Source organism: Netta rufina (genome assembly GCF_964035555.1).
Source record: "Netta rufina genome assembly, chromosome: 20".
Lineage (NCBI taxonomy): Eukaryota > Metazoa > Chordata > Aves > Anseriformes > Anatidae > Netta > Netta rufina.
Window position 1 is genome coordinate 2229536 of NC_140144.1, and position 25163 is coordinate 2254698.

Consider the following 25163-nt stretch of genomic DNA (forward strand, 5'->3'; position numbering starts at 1 on the left):
ACAGCCTGAGGTAAGACCCCGCTCTTTGAGCCCCTACTTATTCCTTCTGGCTTTTCACAGTAAGAAGTGAACCCAACAAAGCCCAAAACCACCGAAATTAAGTTCTGTTCTATCTCAGTGCTAGTGATCTCCACAGCCAGCAGGTCTTGTCCCCATCCCTAAAGCTCGCTGCCTCATAATCCACATGGCCAGGCCTCACAGTGCCTATCGGACACGCAGAGGAGGGAGCCAGCCTAGAATAAGGAGCTGCCCCAGTCCCATTCTTCCATGAAGAATTGCCTTCAGCTGGGAAAAACTAGGAACTAACAGACTCCTCACGCTGCCCAGCCCCACAGCTGGGCTCCAGCTGATGCCGATCCCCAGCAAGGCATGACAGGAGGCAGGAGAGCAATGGCAGTGACAGGAAGGACAGACCCGAGCGCAGATTTCAACACAAACCACGTTTGCTGGGATTCTTCCCCTGGGGATTTTCCAGTCTCCGCAGGGCCAGGCTGGAGCTGCCCAGCTCATGCTGCTCATCCCCTGCCCTGCAGCCCACCAAGGCCACAAGGGACAAAGGGGCAGCTGCAGCCCCGCGCAGGGCTCTGTCCCCACCCGATGGTGTCTGTGCCTTTTTTCAGGAGCCGAACAGTGCGAACACCCTCAGCCAAACACCCTGAAATGCTAAAAGGAAATAAGCAGGAGGAAAAAAAACTCACTTTAAGATATTTCCGTTTCTTCATGACGCGTTGTGACTGGGACTGGCTTGTCTTTCAGGGTAACTTGACCCATCCCTGCCCCGGGGCTGGGCTGCTGCACAGGCTCAACACAAGCAAGAGGAGCGTACGAGGTTTGCAGGGACACGTCCCCATCCCCGGCTAAGCCCCGTGTGCCTGTGCTGATGCAGGGCAGGCATTTATGCAGCTCCTGGCACAGCAGCAGTCTCCAGCACCGCCCTGCCTCTGCCCACCTCCCCTGTGCAAGCCAAGGAAAATGCGCCGGTCGTGGGATTCGGGTGGTGCACACCAGGTCAAGAAGAAGGGAGAAAATGGAAAACAAATGGTCCTGCTCCTTTCCACAGCCTCCTTGTGTGGCACAGGGGACAGTGACACAGCCACAACAAGGGCACCCAGCTCCCCAGCCATTGTATCTGCCCAGCGAGGGCAGGGCTGCATCCAGTACTCTAAGAGGAGCTCACAGGGTGCTGGGGGGCCCTGGGTGTGTGGTGAGAGAGAAAGGCTGCTGTACACATCCAAACCAAGCACTTGAGAGCGGACAAGTGTGTCAGCCTCCGTGGCATGTGTCCTCAGGGAGGTGTGGTTGGGTGCGAGCCCATAGGGCATGGCAAAAACCTCAAAAATCAGAGTCTGGTCCTCTGGATATCACGAAGCTGTTGGCTGCAAGACAGAGTGTGTTGGGATGCTGGGGACAGCAACGGGATCTGGCCTAGGGATGGGGCTCACAGGTGGGGGTCCTCACTCGGGTTGCTAAATGGGATCGCTCTTCTGTCCCCAAGCCAAGCACACACCCCCAGGGGGCCGGATCCCAGCAAGGCAGCGGTGATAGCATGGAAATTCCCACAGTATCTAGTGAGGAAGCCAGCCCTGTCGCACTGGAAACATTGGCCAGCGTGGTGCTCATCAGCCATGTTTGGCTTCTAAAGCAGGAAGACAGAGCATTGTAAAGCAGATTATACTGATTTGCTTTCGCACAGTGCAGCGAGCGGCAGAAACAGGAAACATCACAATGGTCTTCAGTGTACCGGAGATGTCTCAATTGTTATACTCAGCAATACGCCTGTTCCTATTAATGTGCCATTCAGTTATTTAGGAGACCAACAGAAAATCTCTGCCAAAAGGGACAGGCATCTTTTCGCTTGTTCCACCCGCCTTTGAAGCAGCCCTACCCAAACCAGGAGGGTGAGCTGCCTGAAAACCGACTGTGCTGGATTCCGGGCGTACGGGGGGCGGTCCGGCACGGCAGAGACAAACATCCCCTTCGGAGAGGCTCCCTAAGCTACTCCAGATGTGATCTAGCCAAGTTATTACGGTAACAAGGAAATAAGTGGCAGAAAACTGCTCACGAAATCCAACTGCTCTGCCTGAGGTTAGGAGGCACGTTCCTGTGCCGAGCTGCCAACAGACCTTGGTGCACGGAGCCGCCGCTGCGCTGCCAGGACGTGCAGCATGAAGGTGATTTCTTCAAGGAGGAGAACAAGAGCAGGGCTGTGCAGCAGCCTTTGAGAGCAGCCAGGAACTGCACGTGCAATGAAGCAGACGCTGACCGACAAGTGCTTCAGCAAGGAACAATTTCTTTTGTCCTTTTCTTAGTAACAAACGCTGCTGAGAACAAACTCAACAAATCCCAGAGAAGTTCAATGGCTTTTCTAACCAGCTTGTGCCCTCCGTGTCCCTCTTCCTTCTCACTGTTTCTGCCCCACATTCACTAACAGGTTAGTGAATGAATCTGGGAGCAGAAAAGTTGTTGGAAAGGGGAAATAAGAGATGGGCAGCCCGCAGTGCCATTGCAGATCCCCAGCACAAGGGTGCTCAGTGCTGTGTCCATTCGAGTCCCAAACACCTCCAAGGATGGAGGTCCCACAGCCTCTCTGGGCGTTTGAGCATCCTCATCACAGGAAAGCTGTTCCTCACACCTAACCCCAGTTTTCCACAAGCCCTGTCCAGCAGTACCTGCTGCCTGGGGCTGCCAGAGCCCTGCGTGGCCGGAGGCGGGCGGCCATGCACAAGATGAGCCTGTGGCCAAAGAGCGACCACACCAAAGAAGGAACAAGGTAGGACTGGGCCTGTGGCCAAGAAGTGGCTCCACTGTAGGAAATAGGATGTGGTAGAGCAATTTGCTCGTTCCTCTTTTGACCCCGAGTAGCTATGGCCATCGTAGCCACACAGCCTCAAAGTTCCATCTCAAAATAACTCATTTCAAGACATGTTCCTGCCCTAAAAGCCCTCCCTGAGCCCTCAGCAGGATGTGAAAGCCCAACCAAGGTGAAGTGAGCAAGGGCACAGCCCACAGCCTCCCACCAAAGACAGGGTTTGCTCTTTCCTCCCTGACGGGGTGTGCAGGGGGAGCAATGCTAGCGGAGGGAAACCATGGGCAGCCAAAGGGGCAAGTAGTGAAGCAAAGGTCAGGAGGGCTCAGCCAGCCTCTCCTGGAGACAACTTCTGAGCTCTCTCGAGGCACCGTGGGGAAAAACCTCAAAACTTTGTTTCCCTTCCCAGCAAGCTCCTACTGTAGGCAGGGTAACAGTGGTGAGGGGAGCATCCCAGAAGAGCCAGACCCCAGGGAGCCCCCATCCCTAATTGCTCAGGCAGGGCTCCAAAGCTGTGCCACTGAAGTGTCCCCAGGGCACGCCAGGGGATGGAGCTCCCAGGGACTGGGTTAATGCAGGGCTGGGAAGGGTGCTGCTGTACCTGCACCCCAACAAAGGATGATCTGGCAGCATGAGCTGGCCAGCACTGCTGCATACTGGAAGCAATGGGACAGGGGGGTGCTATCCTGTTGCTGGCCAGGTGACTTTATAGCTAGCAGCCCAGAAAATGACCCAAACACCTCCAGCTGCTGCCACAGACACTCACCCTCCTGGAGTTTCACGCTCTGCAGGTAGAGAGGATTCCTCAGCACATTGCAGCGCCCGGGCTCATCCTCCTTGGTGAAGAGCAGCAGGTCCGAGTACACGAAGAGAGTCACCTGGATGGCACAAGAGCAGCAAAGAAGGCATCAGGAACTCATCTGTCGGCACTCAGTGGCTTGGAAAACTCCTCCACCCCGAGAAGACGCACCAGCCATGAGAGGCGGCCCAGACACCCCTGCCTTAAGGGACTGGTTGCTGCGACACCCCTCAGAGAGCTGCCAGAAAGCCTCGGACAAGGCTCCCCCAGCTTGGCAGCCACCTACCGAGGCTTGTGGAGTCCCGTGACAGAAGGGATAAACCTGCCCGACAGTGCAGCACCGCACAAACACACCCTCTCTGCTCTCTCGTGTCACTTCCCATTTACATAAGTTATAAATCAGGGGAGCAGGAGGAGAGAATGAGTTACCAACTAATCCCAGCACACTGCAGAATTTGCAGCCTAAAAGCAAATGTGGTCTCCCTGAACACACCCATGGAGGAGCCTCTCCCCGTTTTCACTCTTTGTATGCCCTGTTTTGTTCCGTTTGAGGGGGAAAAAATATATATATATTATTTTTTTTCAAAAGCAGAACCCACAAGAGCAGTTGCAGGGAGCAAACTTGATAGCTTTTAAACACCACTGACAGGTAGAAAGCAAACACTGAACTGCACGTCTGCCCAGCTCTGTGCTTGAGCAGCCACTCAAGTGTCCTAGAAGCTGGGAGCTACTCCAGAGCAGTAGTATGTGCTCACAACTCAAAAGGCAGATTGTGTTCTGCTTCTGGCTCTTGCCTGAGGTTGCTCGTTCAATCAGTACAGATTATTGTGTTTTTTAAAATGGAAGAATCAGCTCCTCCGCTGTACTGGAGATCCTTGACCCAGAAGCCTGGTTGGGTGAGTGGCCTGGTGCAATCGCTGTGCCAGGAACTGGGGTTTGAGCCTGTCCAGCTCTTCAGCAGAAGGTGGGGGCATGCAGCAAAGCTTAGAAGATGCCAGGAAGGGGCTGCAACATGCCAGGGGGCACACTGATGCTGGACCCTCTGCATAATGCTGAACCATGCTCTGCTCTGGTCTCCGGACACTGCACATGAGCACACAGCTGCTTTTAGCCACTCCTCAGGATGCTCCCAGATGCCTCCCAGCACAAAAGGAGAGCACTTTACAACACCGAGCAGCAGCAAGGAGGGTTTTGTGGCCTTTTAGCAACTCATTTGCAAAAGCAGAAAACAACCCAGCATCCCAGGGGCTGGCACCACTGCCACCACCAAGTCACTACTCTGAAAGGTGACTTTGCCCAGGACAGGGTCTGAGTCACTGTTTATGGGGACGCATTCCCGGTACAGTTTGTCTCCGTGCCCGGCGGCTGACGGGCACATGTCAGGAGGGGGACGAGCTGGGCAGCAATTTATCACACGGCGCTGAGTCGCGTGTCAGGACAGCGCATCTGACTTTGCAACCAAAATCAGGCCCTTCCCACATGATTTCTCCTTGCTGTGCAAATTCGTTTTTGTGGGATTCTTAATAAGCAGAAAGCTACCAGCATAGCTTTAATGGACAATTAAAGCAGGGAGTGTCTGTTTCTGTCTGTATTATTTGGAAAATCCCTTCCTCTTGCTCTCAACATGGCATTGGCCTAGTGCCCACATTTCCCTTCTTCATTACTTCTGACATTATTATTACTAATACAAGGAACAACAAAGTATAAACCACACTATACTTTCTCCCATGCCTCTCTTGCTCCACGCGGTACACTTTGAGGGACATGCCCCATTGCCATCCCAGGACCCTCAGTCTCAATGAGATGTTCAGGCATTTCGAGAAGAGCAGCTCAGCAAAGCCAAGGAAGTAAAAGCACGACCAGCAAGTGATAAGAGAAGAAATGGAGGAAAGAAAACACACACCTAACACACAAGGAATTTTAAAGGAAAAGAAAAAGGGATAGAAGAACTAGCACGGAAAAAATGCTACTTTGAAACCAAATGGATTTAAATGGGTAAACATGGCAACACAAACACGTGCCAAGTGTTTGCAGGTACCATTGGGCTTTTACGGGAAGATGGGACTGACTGAATTCAGGATGCAGAGGAGATAAAAGCACGGTTGGTGTGGGTTAAGTAAGAGCATCTCTATTAGATGCTGCTTCCAGGAAGATGTTTGATTTCAGAGCAGCTCTGCACAGCAGGCAGGTTTACAGATGTCGGGGGGGGCGCACAATGCGAGGTTGCCCCTCACAGGCACGTAGCCAAAGCCCACCGACAGCACCCCGGTGCTGTGAGTCAGGGCTTGAGCTGGTCCTGCTGGCAGAGGTGGGAGCGAGACCCCCACACAGGGCTGAGCACAGAGCCTGGAGCCCTGGCGACCCCTGGGCAGCAGTCAGGAGGTGGGAGAAGAGGCAAGGGATGGAGCCAGCCGGCCAGGGCTGTCCCTACACCGCAGCCGCAGGGCAGTGTGCCCCTAACAGCCCCTTGCAGACAGGTCTGGTACCTGCTGTGATGTGTCACAGGGCTCACAAGAGCAAAAGAGCAAACAAAAAATAAACACGGTGCCTGCACTCATCCAGGCATGGCACAGAATCCACCAGAGCTGCTCCTCAGAGAGTTTGAGTATCTTTGTCTGTTTTCCAGAACTAACTTCGCACTCTAAAATGAGAACGAAAACGAACGGGATGATGAAAGGACTCCTCTGAAGGCGGAGACAGGCACACCTGTGTTATTACTAGAGTGGAGCATGGCCACATGGCAGTTGTCACACCGACATTTCAGTGGGAGGGAGTAGATTGTACAGGAAAAAGAAGTTTGGAGAGGCTGACACTGATGTCTCAGACTGTTCATCAGTGTGTGCTTGCTCCACAGCAAGCAGCAAAGACCCTTCTGTGGATAGATTTGACTAACTACAGAATGTAACTAGCAAAATATTGTTACAGAAGGAAGAGGTACATTTAAAGAGTTTCATAAAAGAAAACATGAGAAAATGAAAGCCAGGAGGGGAGGTGGGAAGTGCTGGGTTATGTACTTCCCCAGGAGGAGAACAGGGGACCAGCGCCGCAGAGCCCTGCCGCAGGAAGGGGGAAGTGATGGCTGTGCCTCCTCAAACAAAGCATGGTAAAAAAAACAAAACAAAACAAAAACAACATGACAGAAAGGTGCTCAGGAATTAAGCCTTGCAGCCAAAGCACCTTGGCAGTCAGGCTTAAGAATAGTTAACTTTCCTCCTAAGCCTGTGCTCTTCTGCATACCTACACACTGCCGCTGCTCTTTGGGGTAGGGCAGGGAGGGGTCTGCATCCAGTAACCGCGGCGGTGCATCAGCACAGCCCCGCAGGACAGGTCAGTGCCCACCCTGCCTGCTGACACAGCTCCCCCTCTCCAGCAGCAGTTTCACAGCCATGCCCAGCAAAGCAGAGGGAGCTGAGGAAGCGAAGTGAAGCAGAGGCAAAGTGAAGAAGAGGTCTTCCATGACAGAGCTCTCAGATGCTGATCACACAGTGGTGATCGCCTGCATCACTGGCCAGAGATTGTTGTCTGCAGTTGGCTAGAGCAAGCCTAGCTAGCTTGATCACACATCTTTCCCTAGGACTGATCCACATACATTTTGTATCCATTTACTAGTACCGGATTCTCCTCCAAAAGAAATGGGTGCAACCTCAAAGTCCAGTTAGAACAGCATGAGGGTTGTATCTGCAAGGCTCACGTGTCTCCAGTCACTGGGATGATCTAAATGAATGAAGTTTTCTTAACCTTCCTCAAGTTTTCCAAATCTAGAGTTATCCTCATGGCTGTCTGGGGGGCCCATGCAAATCTCATATACTCTAGGAAGCAGACATGACTGGTGGACTCACCAGACCACGAATAACGCTGCTCCCCACATACAGGCTGCTAACACCCACACACTTCTATTTGCTGCTCCCCCACCACATGCTTCAAAGTCACAACTTTCTGGACTACAGCTCTGCACAGCCAGTAATTCACTTGGTTTTCACAGAGACCACAGGAATGGGAGCACACAAACAAAAATAATCAAGTTTCCACAGCTTAGTACATCAGCATCAGTCAGCTGAGCCCCAGTCTAAGTACAGAAGCGGTCTAAGCTTTGCAGGCAGGGTAGGTACACACAAACTGGGCACAGTGCTTTGGAGACAGCATGAACTTCCCAGGTAAGGGAAATTTTATCAGGTTCAGTATATGCTAAAGCCTTTGAGTCGCTGCTTGCCATGCTACAGCCCTAGCCCTCTAACCATCATCCCGGATTTTGACTTCCAAATGGGTCCATACTAAATAGATGTTCTCCTACCAAGACATCCCAAGCCTTTCAGCCCACAATGCATTTACCCTTTTACAACCTCACACATTTTTTCTGTCAAGATTATTGGCAAGGGGGCTATATACTCAGCAAGGAGTTTATACACTCAGCTAGACTTTGATGAAGACACAACACCACACTTGCCTAAAGCAGATCCATGGTGATGATTTCACCTGTTAATCTTGAGCCTCACCTTGGCTTACTGGAATCAAACCCTTTTCTACTGTGAGCATTTGGGGAGAGCAAGCACTTCAAAGGGTTGTGCACCTATGTTCAACCACAAGTATAAGCAGCGGCTGAGCAAATGGGGAAATGGTGCCACCCAATTCAGAAATGATGAAGATGAGGACATAAAGAAGCAGTGGAGAAGAAGGAATGGAGTGTGTAGGACTAATGTGGTGGAGGGAGGAGGTGAACATAAGCTTCTGATATTGTCAGCCAAATGAAGCTGTCTAAAAAAAGACTGAAAATAGGATCTGTGCCAGGAAGTAGGGTTTTAGTCAACCCATTGTGTTGGCCAAACCCAGCCACCAACAGGGAACTAGCAACTCCATCAATGGCCAGGAGGGCCAAGAACTCACATTCAACACCTGGGAAAAACAACATAAGGCCCTTGCCTTGCTGAGAAGGGCCTAAAGCCTGGGTGTGCTGGTCTCCATTCACCAGGCTCCTGGCAGAGCTGGCGCTTTCGGGGTTCAAGGTAGGACCGTCCTGACCTGCAGACCCTGCCAGGATGGCAGAGAGCTGAGAAGGGGTTGAGTGTGGTCTATGGTGTGAAAGTACCACAGGGTGTTGCAAAATTGCCTCCAGGTATGTTAGAAAGGCACCAAGAAGGACAAAACCCACGTTCAACACCTTGAGCGCAGTTGCCTGCATCACGCAGGTTCCTCTGGCATTCCGCAGGCTGGAGGGATTTCAGAAGACCATAAAAGCGGGAATTGCAACAAAGTCTAGACAGGATGTGATTAAGGCCTGAATAAGGATTGCCCCAGAGGTAAGGTCAGGGAAAGGACAGATTCTGGCAAGCCTCCAGAGAGATAGGTTGACTCCTTTAGGAGATGGCAGAGAGCTTGCTCAGTGACAAGAATACCTTGCCAGGCATGGAAACTGCCAAGGGGAAAATATTCCGGTTTAAAAAATAAAAATGAGACGCAATCTCCATTTCCAACCCCTTCACCTGGGCTCTCAAGCCACTCGAGCAAACCAGAACAACAAGCAGTCCTGCAAATCACAGGAGCAGTGGTCCAGTTTGAGAGAGGCTGCATGGGAGAAGCAATGGAAAAGTGGGAAGATTCAAGGAACAAGGTAGAAAGGACCCGTCAGAAACAAGACAGCCTCTGTTGAGGCAGCAGAGAAGTCTGGAACAGGAGTGAGCTCAAGCGAAAAGAGAAGTCAGAGCCCTTCTGAACATGGGAATCTGTTATGGCCAGGCTACTTTAGGTCCTACTGGCCTCAGAAGTTTCTCTCACAGCCTGTCAGGACTAAAGCAGACACCCTTGCCTTGCTCCACTGGAGAAAGGAGGTCTCTGGCCTTCCAGAAAAGCACACACCAATTCCTTGAAGCTCTGCAAAGCCCTGCTGTGATGCTGTAAGTGACGCACTGCAAACATTCCCAGGGATGTGGCTTATGTCCCAGGGTCCTACCTACAGCTTCTGGCTCCTGCCAATACCAGGCTCAGCACCACATCCCAGTTCATGCTGAGAAAAAGACTCCTGCCTTCCAAAGCAGATGCTGCCCCATGCTTGTTCCCATTCATTGCTTCTATTTTTTTTCCCTTGCGCTTAGTCACAGCTTCTTGCCTTGCCCCTCTGCCAGGCATTCACAGATACTACAGCCTCAAGGCACCATCATTCTCAAAGGCTGTCTCATGTTCCTGGCCACTGTACAGCATCCTGCCCTTTCCTGGCAGCAGCTCCAACTGGGAAATCCTTTTCCAGCCTCATGCTCATCCTTAGGGCATCATAAGCAAACAGAGTCATTTCCCTGAGACAACCTTCTCCTAATCCTGCCCACAACTGGGTCTCCAAACTAGCTAAGGTGGCCATTTGGTGGCAGAGCAGCACACCTCCTTCAAACATGCTTGTCCTGAGACTCTCCATCATCTAAATACGAACATCCTCATGTAAACATGCTTCACCCAGGCTAAAAAATGGTGTGAGTTACTCAATTATTTTACATTTGGCTGCTTCTTCAGACCTCTGAGTCTGACCTGAAGGCAAGTAATTCCAAACCATCCAGGAGAAGCATCCCGGCTTCAAGATAGCCACCACATTTCAAAGCCGTCGCAGCACAGCTGTGCTGCACATCCATGCATTTATCTGACTTTTCATTCAGGCAGGTGCCCAGAAGACCCTGAACAGCAAAGAACAGCAGGACAGACAGGGGAAGAGTTTTATTTATAAATGAGTGACAAGTTTCCTAATGGGTGATACAATTTTTCACAGAGCTTGGCAGGAAAAAAAAAAAAAAAAAAGAATCAAGTCAAAATAAGGGATGAATTACATGTTGAAAACCAGAGGGACAGCGAGAGAAGTCACTCAAGGCAATCCTGAATGGTTTTGTACCATTCAAGCAAATAATTTCTGGGATTCTGCCACCCAAAAGGTGTTACACAGAAACTAAGATTACTCAAGTAAAAGTAACCTTCTGCAGTTCTGTGAAGATGACACATTGTTCAGTCCAACTAAATTCAAAATATTCTGTACAGTGTATCCTGTACAGTAGTGAGATTCACTGAAAATGCCCCCAAAGAAACTGTAGTTTCCTTCAGCACTAGTGAACAGTGCACGAGTGGGCTGTCCTGGCTGCACTCTTCACTGAGACACCTTCTCTGTCCACGTTGCACAGTTTGCGGACTTTACAGCTAGAGGCGAGCAAAGCCAACAGAAAATGTACTCAACATTTCCAATCTCTGCCAGTTTGGATGTTGAGAGCTGTCGAATACATGGGTTCAGCATGCAACCAAAACTTAGTCATTTCCCCAGATTTTTAATAGCTTTCTAATAATGTTGCAGAAAAGGAGATGAAATAACACAAAGGATTTTGGAAAGGACACGAGACCTGCTTCATGAACTACATTTCTAAAAAGCTCTGTGATGTGTTCCATGGCTAGATCTCTAAACTGGCACAAAATATTCTTAAATTCCCTCTTCCTTGGCCTGTCTGAGGCTGGCATGAATTTATCCTCCACAATTTCTCCTTCATGAGTGTGAAGGAAGACAAAAAAGCTGATTTCTACCAAAAATGAACATATTGACATTAAGTTTATCCCATGGCAAACTGGCTACAAATTTCTCTAGATATCATAGTAATAGAAGTACTGCACTGTAGATCATTTCCCTTCTCAGTATACTATATGAGTGTAGAAAAGTGAGTTTAGAAAGCTCAGACAGCATGGAAAGTATCTTACCTGTATAGTCCTGCTTCTGCTCTCATGAAGAAGCAGCTCCTCTGACAGAAGCAGAGTCCGGGCTGGGTTGCAAAGATCTAAGGGCTACATTTGAAAGGAAAAGGAAAAAAAAAAAAAAGAGAGAGAGAGAAAAGAAAAAAAAAGAAACAGTCAAACCTTCCACTGGAAGTGTGGTTTGCCAGAAAAACTTTCCACCCACCAAACCCACTTTGTCTTCACTTCAGGCTGTAACTCATTCAGGGAGAGCTGCCCCACGCTGCCCTCAAAAGGACAGAGAGCATGCAGTCCAGCACTGTGACAGAAAACCTTACACCTAACACCTACGTCAGGCTCATCTATAAAAAGACAATAATCAGCTGCTCTCTGCTTTGTACTTTAACAGCTCTGAACCACGCAGGCTGGGTTACGGGTGCTCTTCAGCAGGAAGCACAACCACAGCAGCAGCACGTTAGGTTCCCACCTCCCTCAGACGTTTGCTACATGATTTTATGGATGCCTCTCACATAAGTTTAAACAACTTTAAGAAGGCTGGCCTTCCCATGCCACATCCAGCTCGCAGATCAGTGCCTCCAGCTCATCTCAGTCTCACACCAGAGCAGAGCAGGAGAGATTTGGCTGTCCCAGCTGCTGCCCAGCCCAGACAGCCCAGCACAGCCCTCAGAGGATCCTCCGGAGCAACACGGCCAGCAGGCGGGGGCGAGGGAACCCTGCTCAGGGGCCGTGCAGGACGAGACCGTGCAAAGCATAAAAACCACTTCCTGAAGTGGCAGAAACGGCCCAGACTCAACCTAAGACAAATTTTGGCCAGATGAGTAAATAGCCAGGAGTGCTAACTGTGTTCCTACCCAACACCAAACAGCGTGTTAATGTCAGTGGCCACCCAGGTGCTGCTGGGGAGGACAGAGGTGAGAACAAGGCCAGCCCACAACAGCAGCCCCTGTCTACCCCTGAGGAGTTCCCCGTCTCAGGACAGAGTCACAGACAACAGAGATCATGGGTTTGAGCCCAAAGCAGATGGCCTGAGCTGACACGATAGTATTGCTGCTAACAGGAGGAATGATGGATTCCCACAGCCTCAGAGATGCTGTATCCATCAGTAATGTCCCCAAACATACAGACCTTCTGGGGTTTTGGCCATATGAAGGGCAAAAATGGAAGGCACGGAAGTAGTTACAGCTACCACCACCACATTTAAGGTGTGATTTTATGAAAGTCATTTGTGGAACTGGGGAGTGAGAGCATCCTCTGCCAAGACACTACTGCTCTGGATCCTTGTCAATTGTTTTAGTGCTGGCCATGAACTGGACTACAAAAGCCCTGTCCACACACTAATAACAGCATGAAGAACCCATATTGATCTTCAGTTGCACCAAGTTGGTTGCTGAAGCCTGAACACTGGTATACCTTCTCCTGTTCCAAGCAAGTACTCAAGGGCCTGACTTGAAAGCTGAAAAGGGAAAGTCCAGCTTGGGCAGGACACAGCTTCCTCAGAGAAAGTACCTGGCACCATGCTGAGCACAGCCAGCTCTAGGGAAGAGAGTTGAGGCCGACAGGGGATCCACGCATTGGTATGTACTTCTAATATACTTCCAGCCACACTCACCTGCACGAAGACGGGGAATACCAGCACTTTGGGAGCCAGTGTCACGTACGTGCCATAGCTGGAGTGCGGGATGTGTGGCCTCACTATGGTACAGTTCTGGTAGTTCCCATAGCTCTTCATCGTCTGCACAGTCTTCATCAGCCTGGATTTTCTCCCAGAGCCCGTGTGTGACTTCCCTTTGCATCCATTTCCTGGACCAAGAGAGGAAGCAGAAGCACACAGAAAATCAGAAGAGAGCTCTCACAGAGCTACTGCACATTGCTGGCGCGGCTCCTGCTCTCGCAGGCTGGAGGATGGCACAAAATCTAATGGGAATAGCTGTAGCCTGGAGCTGCAGGGACATTCATCACTCTGCTGTCAAAGTCTCTTGGGGTTTCATGAAATAACAGCACTGACTTCATTTTTCCTAATGCAAAATGAGATGCCTCGTCACGTTTATGCACAATCAAGAGCTACGTTCTTGCTGGACCAGGTCTCCACTGGGTTACCCCACAGCACCAACACATCTGTGTGCACACAAACACGAACCCAAAGTCACAGCCACCCCAGCCGCAGGCCAGCACACCTCCTTGTGTTTGGGTGTATGCTGTCTTCTGCACAGTTTATGAATACAGTGCTTCAGAGAAAGTGATGTGGTGCGATTATATACACCTCCCTATGCAGTAACGAGAGCACAAGATGAAAAACAAAGAACAACCCTAAACACAAACTGAATCACACAAGCATCAAGGAGCTTCCCCGTTCCCCCCATCAGGAAATAGCTGCCTGCACCACCAAACTACAGCCATTCCCCTTCCAGTGGGGGAAAATCATCAATGATTAACTCTGGGTGGGGAAAGAACACTGGAAATGTAAGCCCTGGGACATTTTTATCCACAGAAGTCCTGCCTGTGCTGAATTCAGGGTATGGGAGTTAGAAAAGTACGGGAATTTCACATCATGGGGTGGGGTTGATGTTTTTAATCACAGCTTTTAAAAGACATTCAGATTAGAGAAAGGGACATAAGCAATGAACACATTCATGCGCAAGGGATCAACCTTTCCAATCTTTCCAAATCATTCCGGGATGTGATGGTTACTCAGACATGGGGGTGACTTTGGAAAGGATGACCTCAGTTTGCATGAAGCTAGCACAACATCATCCACTGTCTTTCAGCATCACATTTTGGTGCTGGAAGAAGTCCGAGCAGCCTGACTGGCTTTTCGCTCTGTCCCACTTTACCACAAAAAGCCATCATCCTCACCCAACAGAGGGATTACACAGAAGTGGTGTAACCCAGCCTCAGCTGGGCGAGCACAGCTATGACTTCTCCCAGCAAGCCAACTCCAGCTCCCATGGCCACTCCATGCCTGCAGCCTGCATCACTCAAGGCCAGGAGACATTAGGTGATATGCCAGACCAGTCCCAGAATCTCTAAAATAATTGATAATTCTCTGATTAAAAGTATTATGGATTATTCTTGTCCCATACTGCCTGCTGCTTGAGTGAGCCCTTCCTCTCCCTATTGCTGGGTAACGGCTGCTGTATAGGATTTCTAAACCATTTCCTCCCAGTGTTTGAATACATCCAGCCAGCTCCCAGCAGCATTTTGCCTCATGAGTGCAGGCACAGGACACAGAGTGCCCTGAGGATGCTGTCCCTGGGCAGAAACTATCTCAGAGATGAGGTGAGAGCATCACAGACTGTTGGGAGCTGGTGCCTCTACTCACAAGCACCTATGAGCACCAAAACAGTTCAGTGGGTGATGCACTGGAGGCACCAGTGCTGAGGATGCCTTCACATATCTCTTCCTCCCCAGACCCATTAGATGGAGCCAAGGGGAGACCAACAGACAGGACCAGAACCAGATGGGAGGTGCCCAGCTGCCCTCTGTGCTGCTCTGCTCTCTGGTGCACAAGGACAGCACGGCTGCCAGCAGGGAGCAGCTCTGCAACGTTTCCTCTTGAGAGCACATGATCCATCAGGTCCCAGAGCCTTAGCACCCTCTGGTCAACCCTGCTCTATCCTAAAACTCACAGGCAACAACTCCCATGGGAAATGAATGGGTCTCTAACCAAGATTTCAAGGTTTCTTCTGAAGAAGCCCCTCTGAAAACTTACAGCATCTCCTCTCTCCAGCAGCTGATGAACCAAAGCAGCTCAGGTCCAGCAGGTAGACCAGGCGAGAAGCTGGAGCATTAGCCCAGGACCCTCATCCATGGCAATGTCTCAGGACTATGAGGAGCAAACCCTCCTGCAACCCCCACTAGAAGGGTGCCGCAGAAGAGACCCCCAAGCAGCCCTGTGCCCTTCCTCCCGTCACAGCAGCTTTCAGCATGGTGGCTTCAGCAACAAACACCCATAGCCTTCCTGAGCAGAAATGGGCTGAAACACTTCTGAACATGGCTCAGAGTAGATAGGGTATGGTCCAAAGCAAACATATGAACCTACCCAACATTATATATTCCACTAAGTATTAGGAAGTAGTGTGTTTACTTTCAGATAAATGCCAGCAGAGCCAGACCACGCTCTGCTGGCAATCCAAACCTGCTGTTTACTGTTTGCTTTAACAGCCTGCCTTTGCAGGGGGGCAGTTCGCGTGACCCAGAGGTTGTTTCCACCTCTGAGTACAATAATTCTGACATTTTCTCCTTCCCTTTCTCATGGTTGTGCTGCCAGATAAAAATAAAAGCACGAGAGACAGCCCAACACAGGACAGATGTAAACTGTCTGAGCCACTCAGGGTTTGCTTTTCCACTTATCCCTAAATCACCTCATTTCATTTGAGACATTCATCACCTGCACAAGTCCCGTTTTCACATGCTGGCACAGAAACGCATCCAGCCTGCCTGAAGCATCAGCTCCTGTATAAGTGTGACTGGTGGCCACCTCCGCACTGCCACGTTTAATCATCACTCAGGTTAACTACTGCGTCCTTCTCTCTGAAGACTTAGTGTTAAATAAACTGAAAATAATCATTAAAAATTACTGTGGGAAGAAGCCTGAGTCTGTCAAATTCCTCTCTGCTGTGAGAACAAGTCCCCATGGTTCAGCTCATCTTCGCACAGGCTCCACAAACAGCGGGGAAGAGCTGCAGTTATCCCTGGTGCAGAACAGCCCCTGCAGCTCAGCCACGGGATATTCTTCCAGCTGCAGAGCCCCAAGGACAGGGGCATTCAAACACCAAGGCTCCCTCCTGCTCCCCAGCATCCCCATCACGGCTTTACCAGCCACACACCTCACCATCCTTGGGCACTGCCCAATCTTTATAAGCAGCACAAACTTTTCTAGCTAGAAATTGCACTGAAAATAGTGCCCATGTCAGGGAGGGACAGCTGAGTCAAAGACTCCTGCAAGATCATACCTATTAGGTCGGCTTTGCTATAGACATGCAGATAACCCTTGGGCATCCAAACAGAGCAGAGTGCAAGTGCTACCTCCTAAAGTTCCTGAATCAAGCAGCAGGCAAAAGGTGTTTTTGCAAGGAGGTGAGTGTGCTGAAAACTGCAATTTTGTTAGTAAGGTCAACAGCACCCAGTGAACACACTGGGGAGTATCCCCAGAAGTCACTACTCCTGGGTTGCTTGTGACCCTGGTCTCCCATGCCAAGTGACAGTCACCTGTTGCTGTCCTGCTCAGGAAGACCTCCTGTTGGCCCCCGCTCCCTCTCTCGCAGCCCAGGATTGATGTGGTCCCCCCAGCTCTGCCACACACCCTACCCCACTCTCCCTGCAAGCCCAGCCACACACAGTTCTCCAGCTGATCCGTTGCAAAAAGAGAGTTTATGCTTCAAAGATTTTCAAGGAAAGCTGGTCCAGAGACTGCCAGCAACCTTGCAGCAAGCCAGGAAATTAATATTCCCCAAACCTGGCCCTTCAGCCTGCACTGCTGTCTGCAGAAATCCAGCTCACAGCCATCCTCACTCCCCTAGTGATAAAATGAACTGCAAAGCAGGGAGACACTATTAGCACCCCAGGTACAGTATCGTGACTGAGAAAGGAAACACGTCACGGATAGACCCACAGACACCTGGGGAAGTGCCATAGCATAAATATTTAGCACTTTCACACTTCGTGCTTTCACCATCCCCCAGTGGAAAGCCCCTACCACCAGCCTCCCTTCTTCAGCCGTGCTGTGAGCACCCACAGAGCCCTTCTCACCATGAGGCTCATTCAGTCACATCAGCAGCTGTGCTCTCCTCTGGGCTTGGTGGAAGGGTTCTTGCTTTTATGTTTGACCCAAAGAATGGGAAGATGCCACAGCCAAGAGCCTGAGGCTCCTGCCACTGTCCTCAAAATGTGAGGGACTCCAATGCAGGGCTAAGAGCAAGAGCTAGCACTGGAAAGACTGGATCTAGCTCTGCTGGGTGCTCTGAGCAGTGTTTCCAGCAGATCAGCAACTTACCCACAGTAGCATTGTTCTCTTGGTAGACAGGCCTCAGCAGCTGTAAGACACAACCCGGAAAGGAGACAGTCACCTGAAGCAGGCTCAAGGCAGACTTCATAACAACAAACAGCAAATTTCAGCATGCCCAACCCAGCAAAGCCAAAGCACTCCAGAGAGGTGAAAATCTTTTATGCCCACCAGAAAATGAGAGCGATGTTCTGTGCTGTGGCCTGCACGGTGGAAGCACTTCCCATACCCCCGTCCTCCGAGCGAGCCCTGAGAGGAGGCAGCAGGTCACTGGCCTCAGTCCTAGTGGTAAATGCTTTAGGAACAGAGCAGAAGGTTTCCCAAGGTAGCTCTGGCTTAGAAACATGGCATGTGCTCCAGCAGACATGTAGAGGAGATGCCCCATAAGCGTGGGCCAAGCGAGAACCCAGCAAGCACAGCCAACAGCTGCATGCAGTAACTCGAGTGTGGGGCTGGAAGGCCGCCCTACCTGGCTGCCCGGGTTCAAGGGTGCTAAGATGATGTAGTTCTGGTCAGCAGCAGAGGGCACCCGGGACAGGGGCGGCATGGTGCTCGGGCTTGGCTTGCCAATCTCCGTGTACCTCTCCCAGCCGTTCAGCACCAGCCCGTCACTCCCGTCATACAGTACGTGGCAGCTCCGGCGCTGCTCGGCCCGCGGGGGCATGGTGCTGTTTTTCTCCCGCTTGTTGGGCGGTGACTGCAGGTCGTAGGCAGACTTGCAGGAGGATCTGCGGATCATGCCATCATGCCCTGATTTGACCTGCGGGACGAGCCTCCAGACCAGCAGAATGATCTCTGTGGGGCAGTTCCTGACAGAGACAGCACGGGGCGAGTCAGAGATGGAGCAGCGGGGAGTGAGGCACCCCAAGGCACGGTCAGACAGCCATGAGCCCTTCCTCCCCGCAACGCCTCCACCCTTCCCTCCCCAGCCCCTGCATCCTTTCTTCTTCCCCTCCAAGGAGTCCTTTCCCAGAGTCCTGCATGCCTCAAAGCCTTCCCCTTTCTGCAGCCACCCAAAGCTCCTGCTCCCCTGCCCCGGGCTCCCTCAAGCTCTCTCTCCCATAGCCCTGCACTGATGCTCACCGGATTTCATGTGCCAGATCCACACATTTCCAGTGCTCCACAGGCTGCTCGTTCAACTGCAGCACTGTGTCGAGCTGTTGCAGACCGGCCTTTTCAGCTGGGCCACCTGCGAAGGGAAGGGATGTGTGGGTGTCAGTCACCTGCTGGACATGGAGCTGAACGTGCTGGGGCTGGGGATGCCCTGGGGTGAGGGGACACCCACGTAGCACAGCCTCACAGCTTGCACCACACACTGCAACAAAATTAATCTGCTTCCCCTAACAGGGCTAAGGTTGTTTTTCAGTTTTATGCGTTGTATTTTTTGAGTGTTAAATATATCACTGAGGAACTGATTGAAATCTGTTGAAGTCCATGAATTTCACAGCGCTTGCGCACAACGACCTCCTCAGCAGTTTGCTGTGTTAAATATGCATTATATATTAACATTACGAATCAGGAAAATAATATGAAAGCGTTGTTTTTGTGTAGAAACTCCAGGATGTGAACAGATGGGTCTCTGATTCTAGTTTCTGACCAGAAACGCTTTTCGTCACAGAGAGGGTGTTGCCAATAGTCTGACACGGGAAGCCAGGGGATTTCCTGGTGTGCAGTGGGGAACACCAGGAGGAGGCTGAGTCCTGGAGACTCACACCAGAAGGATCCATTTAGGCAACCAAGGGCTCCTCCAGTCCTGCTCCTTCTGTGCTGATCTGGCTTCTCTTGACAGATGCTTCCCGCAGGTCTACCAACCACCCAGACAGATCTCAGGTTGGAGAGGGAACAAAATCTCTGCACATTACAGCAACTCGCTGCCAAAGTAGTAACCCAGTGGCCTCTGTCCTCATTAGAGGCAACAGAGAACTCAGTAAGTGAAGTTTATTCAAGGTAGCCAGAGTCCTGCAAAGCATGGGAGCTTCTGAGCCATAGCCTGCTCTGGGAAGCAAAAAGGAGCAAAGTCATTCAAATCAAGAAGGATGAAAACGAGCCAATCTCTTACCAGAGTCCACTGCCTGCACACGGACTGGGGAGTCACAGCAGATTGTGAAGCCAAACCCATCGCTTCCTCGAGGAATTGTAATCTGGAAAGAGACACCGGCGTCACCCTTTTAAATAGGAAAGCACCCACCGTATGTGATCAGCGAGCATCCCTCACTCCAGCCACATGCTGCTTTCAGAAACACAGACACACAGCATTTCCAGAAGCAGTTGCAGAGCCCAAAGGAACAGCCGTGAGGAACGCTGTCACTCTGTGACCCCCCCAGACAATGGGTCTCTCCCCTGCTGCAGCCAAGGGGATGGAAAGAGCACTAAAAATCGATGTGAAATCAAGTCCAAAGACCAATGGAGATGAGCGACACAAAGCAAGTGTTTACTGAGCATATGCAAGTCTTCATTCATGGCTCTTGCAAGAGTAACGAAAGGTCAGACAAGCTGCTGGAAAGGAAAACCTGGCAGTCTGACTCTGACACTGATTTCTAACACAGCTTTTCCAAGCAAGTCACTTAAACACTTCATTTCCAGCTGGGCAATACACAAACAGCAGCACTCCTCCAGAGGAAGCCGTGAGGATCAGTGCACTCCTGTCTGCAAGGCATCTGTGCTAGAGCGGGCTCTCGTGTGCTACCCCATTAGCTGGGGTATGTTTTCTCTTGCTGAGTTTGAATAGGATGGATGCTGTGTTGATTTAGGCTCATTTCTCCTCCTGACTCTAGAAACAATGAGCTTATTAATAAAATTATATTTATTTTTTGATGTTGGCTTCCAGCAGCAGCTCAGCATGATGGTTCCTGTAAATACCTGATTCTCCCCAAGACATTTGTCAAGGTTCTTGCTTTACGGACAGAGAAAAGAAAAATTTCAACATCTATGACCTGTGTTATTTAGAGAACAAGCAGTCAGAGAGATGAGAAGGAATCCAGTGAAGCAGCCAAGAACTGCTTCCACACTCCCTTACCACAGGAGGGCAAATCCAGCAAGCTTTCATTTCTGCCTAATTGCTCAGCACACACACACACAAAAAATAAAAATAAAATAAAATAAAATAAAATAAAATAAAATAAAATAAAATAAAATAAAATAAAATAAAATAAAATAAAATAAAATAAAATAAAATAAAAGGTGGGGGGAAGTCTTCAAAAGAGAAACTGTCTTTCTCTGACAGGATCATAAAGTAGGTCCAGTCCCGCTATGCTGAATGTTTTTTTCTCTCTGGAGTTTGGTGGATTCTCAAATAGCAAAGAGACTGCTTTTAGCCCTGTGCCTTCAAACCAACCTCACACCTTAAACGCAAAGCTTGGGGGATCCGAGTTCTACAGAAGCATTACCACCAGCACCGTGGGAGCCAGCCCAGCATCTCCCCTCCACATCCACCTCCCAGCCCAAAGCTTTCTGCATGCCGAGAGCTCTCCCACCCCTCCACGAGCTGGCTGGCTCCTGCCCACCACCAACGGAGACACCTTCCCTGTGTTCCCTACGCAGCAGCTTCTCACTGCTGATCTTCACTTTTCTCAGCTCCCACCACCATGCCCAGTAACAGCGAGCTGAACATCCACAGTTGCCACTGCACAGAGCTAAGAAATATGAGCACCTGGTGCAAGCTGCAAGGTGGACAACAGGATGGTGCAGACTCCAGGACCACGGCTGGCACAGATTCACTGTGCCCAAAACTTCATCAAAAGGCGCAGAAGAAATTGCCAGAACAGAAAAATTAGAAGGTCCAAGACACAAATTACTGTTGTCACTAACACAAAACAGAGCTGCATTCCTGCATGAGGCAGTCACTATAGCCCCAATAAGAAGTGGTCATTTTTAATTAAGCTAATTTTTCCTGAAATCCCCACTGAGCTAAACCATGACATGGAAGATTAACACAGGACCACAGAGAAAAGCTGACTGTGAGCTGGGAGCCCTGGCCCAGACTACAGTGGAAAAACTTTGAAAGTATAAGAGACTGGGACCTGTGCAAGCAAAATCAGCACCAGCATTGTGCAGTGCGTCCAAGAGAACTCACAGCAGCTTCTGCAGAGCACAGAGACCTGCTTCTCACACAGCAGGTCACCACTGGCTGCAGCCAGCTTCACGCAATGCTTCGTTCCCACATGCATTCATGCTAAAGCACCTTTTAAAAGAGAGATCAGCAGCCTGGCAGAGACTTGGCTGCGTGTGTGCCTGCGTGTCCTCTATAAGCATTAAATTGAGGCAACACCTCTCAGGTTAGCACCTTCATAGTCAGCGTGCTAAGTCAGACCCTTAAGTTACACGGTAGACGCTCCCTGCATCCACCCCCATTGCACACTGCAGAGAACTGCCTGGCCAAAGACGTTTTCCTTCTATTCCTAATATTACCATTTACATACTAGAGCAAATCAACAAGTAGCAGCAGCACACACACACGGCTCCTAAGGGGGAGAAAGCCCCCAGACAGCCTTGAACTCAAGCGAGAGCTGCAGCGGTGTGCACGCCGTGGCACACGGATCTCCCCGCGGGCGCGGGGCCACACAGACCTGTCTGTATCTCCGCTCCGAGCACACCTTGCAGAGTCCATTGAAGCGGTTCATGGCTGGGAACCCTAAACTCGCCGCTAGCCCATGAAAATCCAGTCCCCCGCAGCAGCCGTGATCCCGATCTCCTCGTGTCGCACCAGTGTGGAACAAACCACAGTCAAACTGGCATGACCGCCCATGGGAACCCAGCTCCAGAGAAGAATGGCAGGAAGCCACCTTTCACCTCCCCAGCCCCTGTCTGCGCTGTATGCCGCTTTACGATAAGCCAGAGGGCTTCCTGAAAACCCTAAGTGACAAGGAAGAGAGAGAGTTTTATATTAAAATTCCTGTCAACTATTTAGTATTCCCTAGTCCCCGCTCTGTTGATGTGGCTTTTGTTCCCGCGGCATTCTTCAGCCGCACGGAGCACTTTGTTATTGCAATGTTCTCACAAACACTCTGAGGATGTTTAAGCGGCGTTTCACAGGCACCGGCTGTGTGAGCTTCACTTCATTAAAAAGACAGCTTGCACTCATTACACTCATAGAGGACAACAGAGAAGATGTTTTGTTAATTTTTTAAAAAAGAAAAAAAAAAAAGAAAAAGTTTGGTTTTGGAAGCACAAACCCAAAGGATACGCACATCCCAATGCTTTTTGCTCACAAAGTCACAGAGGGGGAAGCAAAGAGGTCAGCTGAATTTTACCTATGGGGTAATTTCAAAATTAAAGACAAAGAGAAACTCCAAGCCCAGCCAGCAGCAGGGCACAAAGCAGGACACACCGAGTCTGCACGGCGCAGCCCCGACTGCCAGCGCTGCAGCACGACCTTCTACACCCCTACGTGGGGATGGAAAAGGAGAGGAAAGGCTCGAGGAAACCCAAACCCCGGGCTCCCTTGCCCAGCAGGCAGGGTGGCAGAGCGAGGGCGGCTGGGGTGGGTGTGCAAGGAGCTCCGGTGCTCCCAGGAGACCCAGCAGTGTGGTGGAGCTGCCGGAGGCGCTCCCGGGACCGCTCCGGGTGCATTGTCCCAGCTGCCGGGCTGGAGCTGGAAGGAGGATCAGCTTTCCTTCCCAGCCACCATCTTTCAAGTCCGTGGCGACTGCCGGAGAGGAAGGGAGGAGAGGGGCGCTGGCTTTGTTTGTCTTGCTCAATCCTACGCTTTAAAACAAATAACTGAAAACGCAGCTGAGGGAAGCAGCAAAGCGGAATTCAGCACAGATAAATCACGGGGCCGGCCGAGCCCGATTTCCGATGCAGGCCATGTGTTTGCGTTCCCATTTCCCACCCTTGCCTCTCCTATAAATCACTGAGGCTCCACCGTGGGCCTTTCCCTTCCCAGAGCAAACGGCCCCAAGAGGAGGAGGGGAGCAGACGCACCCGTCCATGGAGCCCTGGAGCCGGCCAGGGGCCGATGCCGTGCTGCCGGCAGCCAGCCAGCCCTGTCCTCATCGCTCCTGGTTCCCGTCACTCCCAGTACACGGCTGGTACTTTGTCTCTGTGGTGACACATTGGAAAACAAGGAGGTCCTTATATAGCAACAGGGAGCAAGTGTGGGGTTACCAGCCCCACTGCCCACCTCTGCCTATCAGTGCTTGATTGGGAACACTAATTGCCTGCAAAAACCATGGTGTCGATAGGATGACGCAGCTCCCACCTCAGCACCATCCTCAATAATACTCCCACCCTCCAGCTCATTCGAAAGCCCCACACATGGGCTCTGCTCCCGGCGGCTCCCAGCCCCACATCCCCACACACCTCGTGGGTCAGAGCCCCACCACACCTACCTTCAGCTGCTTCATGTTGGCAGTGTCCTGGCTTTCACATGTTGCATCCTGACTTCCCGGCACTGGCTCTTAAGGAAAAAAATAAATAATAATAATAATAATAAAGCCACATCAGCCCAACAGCACACAGCTCCTGATAGCCTTTCTCCCCCCGTGCCACATCCACACACTATAAATGAGATCTTTATGTGCTAGGAGGACATCTCTGGGCCAGGGCAGCCCTGCATGGAAGCCCCAGGGGGGTCTGCACTTGTGGAACAGGCGCTGCCCCCTCACCCTGGCAGCATGTCAAGGAGACCAAGGCAGGAGAAAAAGCTCCCCACAAGCCTGCATGGACCCCAAGAGCCAGAGCCCAGCCCCAAGTCCCCGTGAGAGACGCACCTTTGCTCTGCTTCAGCCGCCGCACAGCCACCTTCAGGTGCTTGGTCCTGCCCAGGTCCTCCCCGAGGAGATAATACCAGCCGCTGATCTCCTGGGCGGGGGGAGAGAAACTGCTTGATGCAGGTACTCCAGCCCTGTTTAATTCAATCTGGTTGCCCAAAGCTCCAGAGGGGTCCTGCTGCTGGAGCTGCCCTGGTCAGAGCTGTGAGGCCACCCAGACACGCTTGTGCATGGAGGTGCAGCCTGGAGCCCTTCTCTTAGGAGATGTGGACCACTAAACTCCCATGCCTGCGCAGGAGGGACCAGCCATCATGACAGTAATGAGCTCCTAGGGTGTTATGGAGAGACAGGGGGCAGGCAGACAGACAGTCCCAAGTAAAAACATCCACATCGTGTCTGCAGCTGCTGGCAGCCTCACAGGGAGCACAAGGCTCCAGCCTCATCACCAGAGCTGGGTGCCCAGACCAACCTGCAGCAGAGCTGGGTGCTCCACAGCAGAGCTCCCCCTGCCCCTGCCCCACATTTGTGCTGCGGGAGTGCAGAGCTGACCTTGGGGACCCCTCACATCTCTGCCAGGGAGCCACCACAGCCTCCCACTGCCCCCCTGGCAGCCAGCAGAAAACAGAGGTTAAAAAGTCTGACAAGGAGGGGACATCTTGCAGGGGACAAACCTGACTGGAGCAGAGGCTGCTCCTGGGGACAGCTGCAGTTCAGAGCTGTTCTGTCTAATTATCTGCACTGCTGGGAGAGAAAGAAAAAAGAAAAAGAAAACCACTCTGCATCTCATTTGTTCAGGCTACCTCTTATCCTTGTCTCAGGTAATTGCAACAAATAGCTCCTTTTTAACCTCTTGCTAGGGAGCACATTTCCAGACCTCGGGGGATGAATTAACACTTCCACGAAGCCCTTGCAGCCTGCCTAGGTCCCCTCGGATGTGCCAACACCACGCCTGGGCTGGCCAGGAATGAAAACCCTAACCACCGGTGGTTAAGACGAAACATTTCAGTGTTTCAGGGGGTCAGCAGGAGCCATTTACAGCAGGAGCCTTGCCGGCTTCATCTGGAAGGCAAACCCGGGCGGTGTGAAAGCTGTATTAGCAGGCAGCAGCCAGGCTGGGGCAGCAGCAGTGGCCAACCTGCCGCA

The 25163-nt window shown here is 51.2% G+C and overlaps 1 protein-coding gene across 2 annotated transcripts in view; it reads right to left on the reverse strand.

Moving 5' to 3' along the window:
- The window catches only part of RGS3 (regulator of G protein signaling 3), a gene marked incomplete at its 5' end in the record, with an annotated part of 73135 nt that overhangs the window by 37595 nt on the left and 10377 nt on the right, over positions 1–25163 (reverse strand). The window contains 9 exons of one of the 2 annotated variants that reach the window (XM_084298895.1): positions 3573–3684; positions 11316–11399; positions 12919–13109; positions 17302–17341; positions 17780–18119; positions 18394–18499; positions 19370–19451; positions 23640–23707; positions 24021–24111. In XM_084298895.1, the coding sequence (XP_084155021.1) occupies positions 3573–3684; positions 11316–11399; positions 12919–13109; positions 17302–17341; positions 17780–18119; positions 18394–18499; positions 19370–19451; positions 23640–23707; positions 24021–24111 (1114 nt within the window). Of the gene's footprint in view, positions 1–3572; positions 3685–11315; positions 11400–12918; positions 13110–17301; positions 17342–17779; positions 18120–18393; positions 18500–19369; positions 19452–21875; positions 21989–23639; positions 23708–24020; positions 24112–25163 lie in introns of those variants that run through there. The other variant, XM_084298896.1, reaches the window with a different exon arrangement.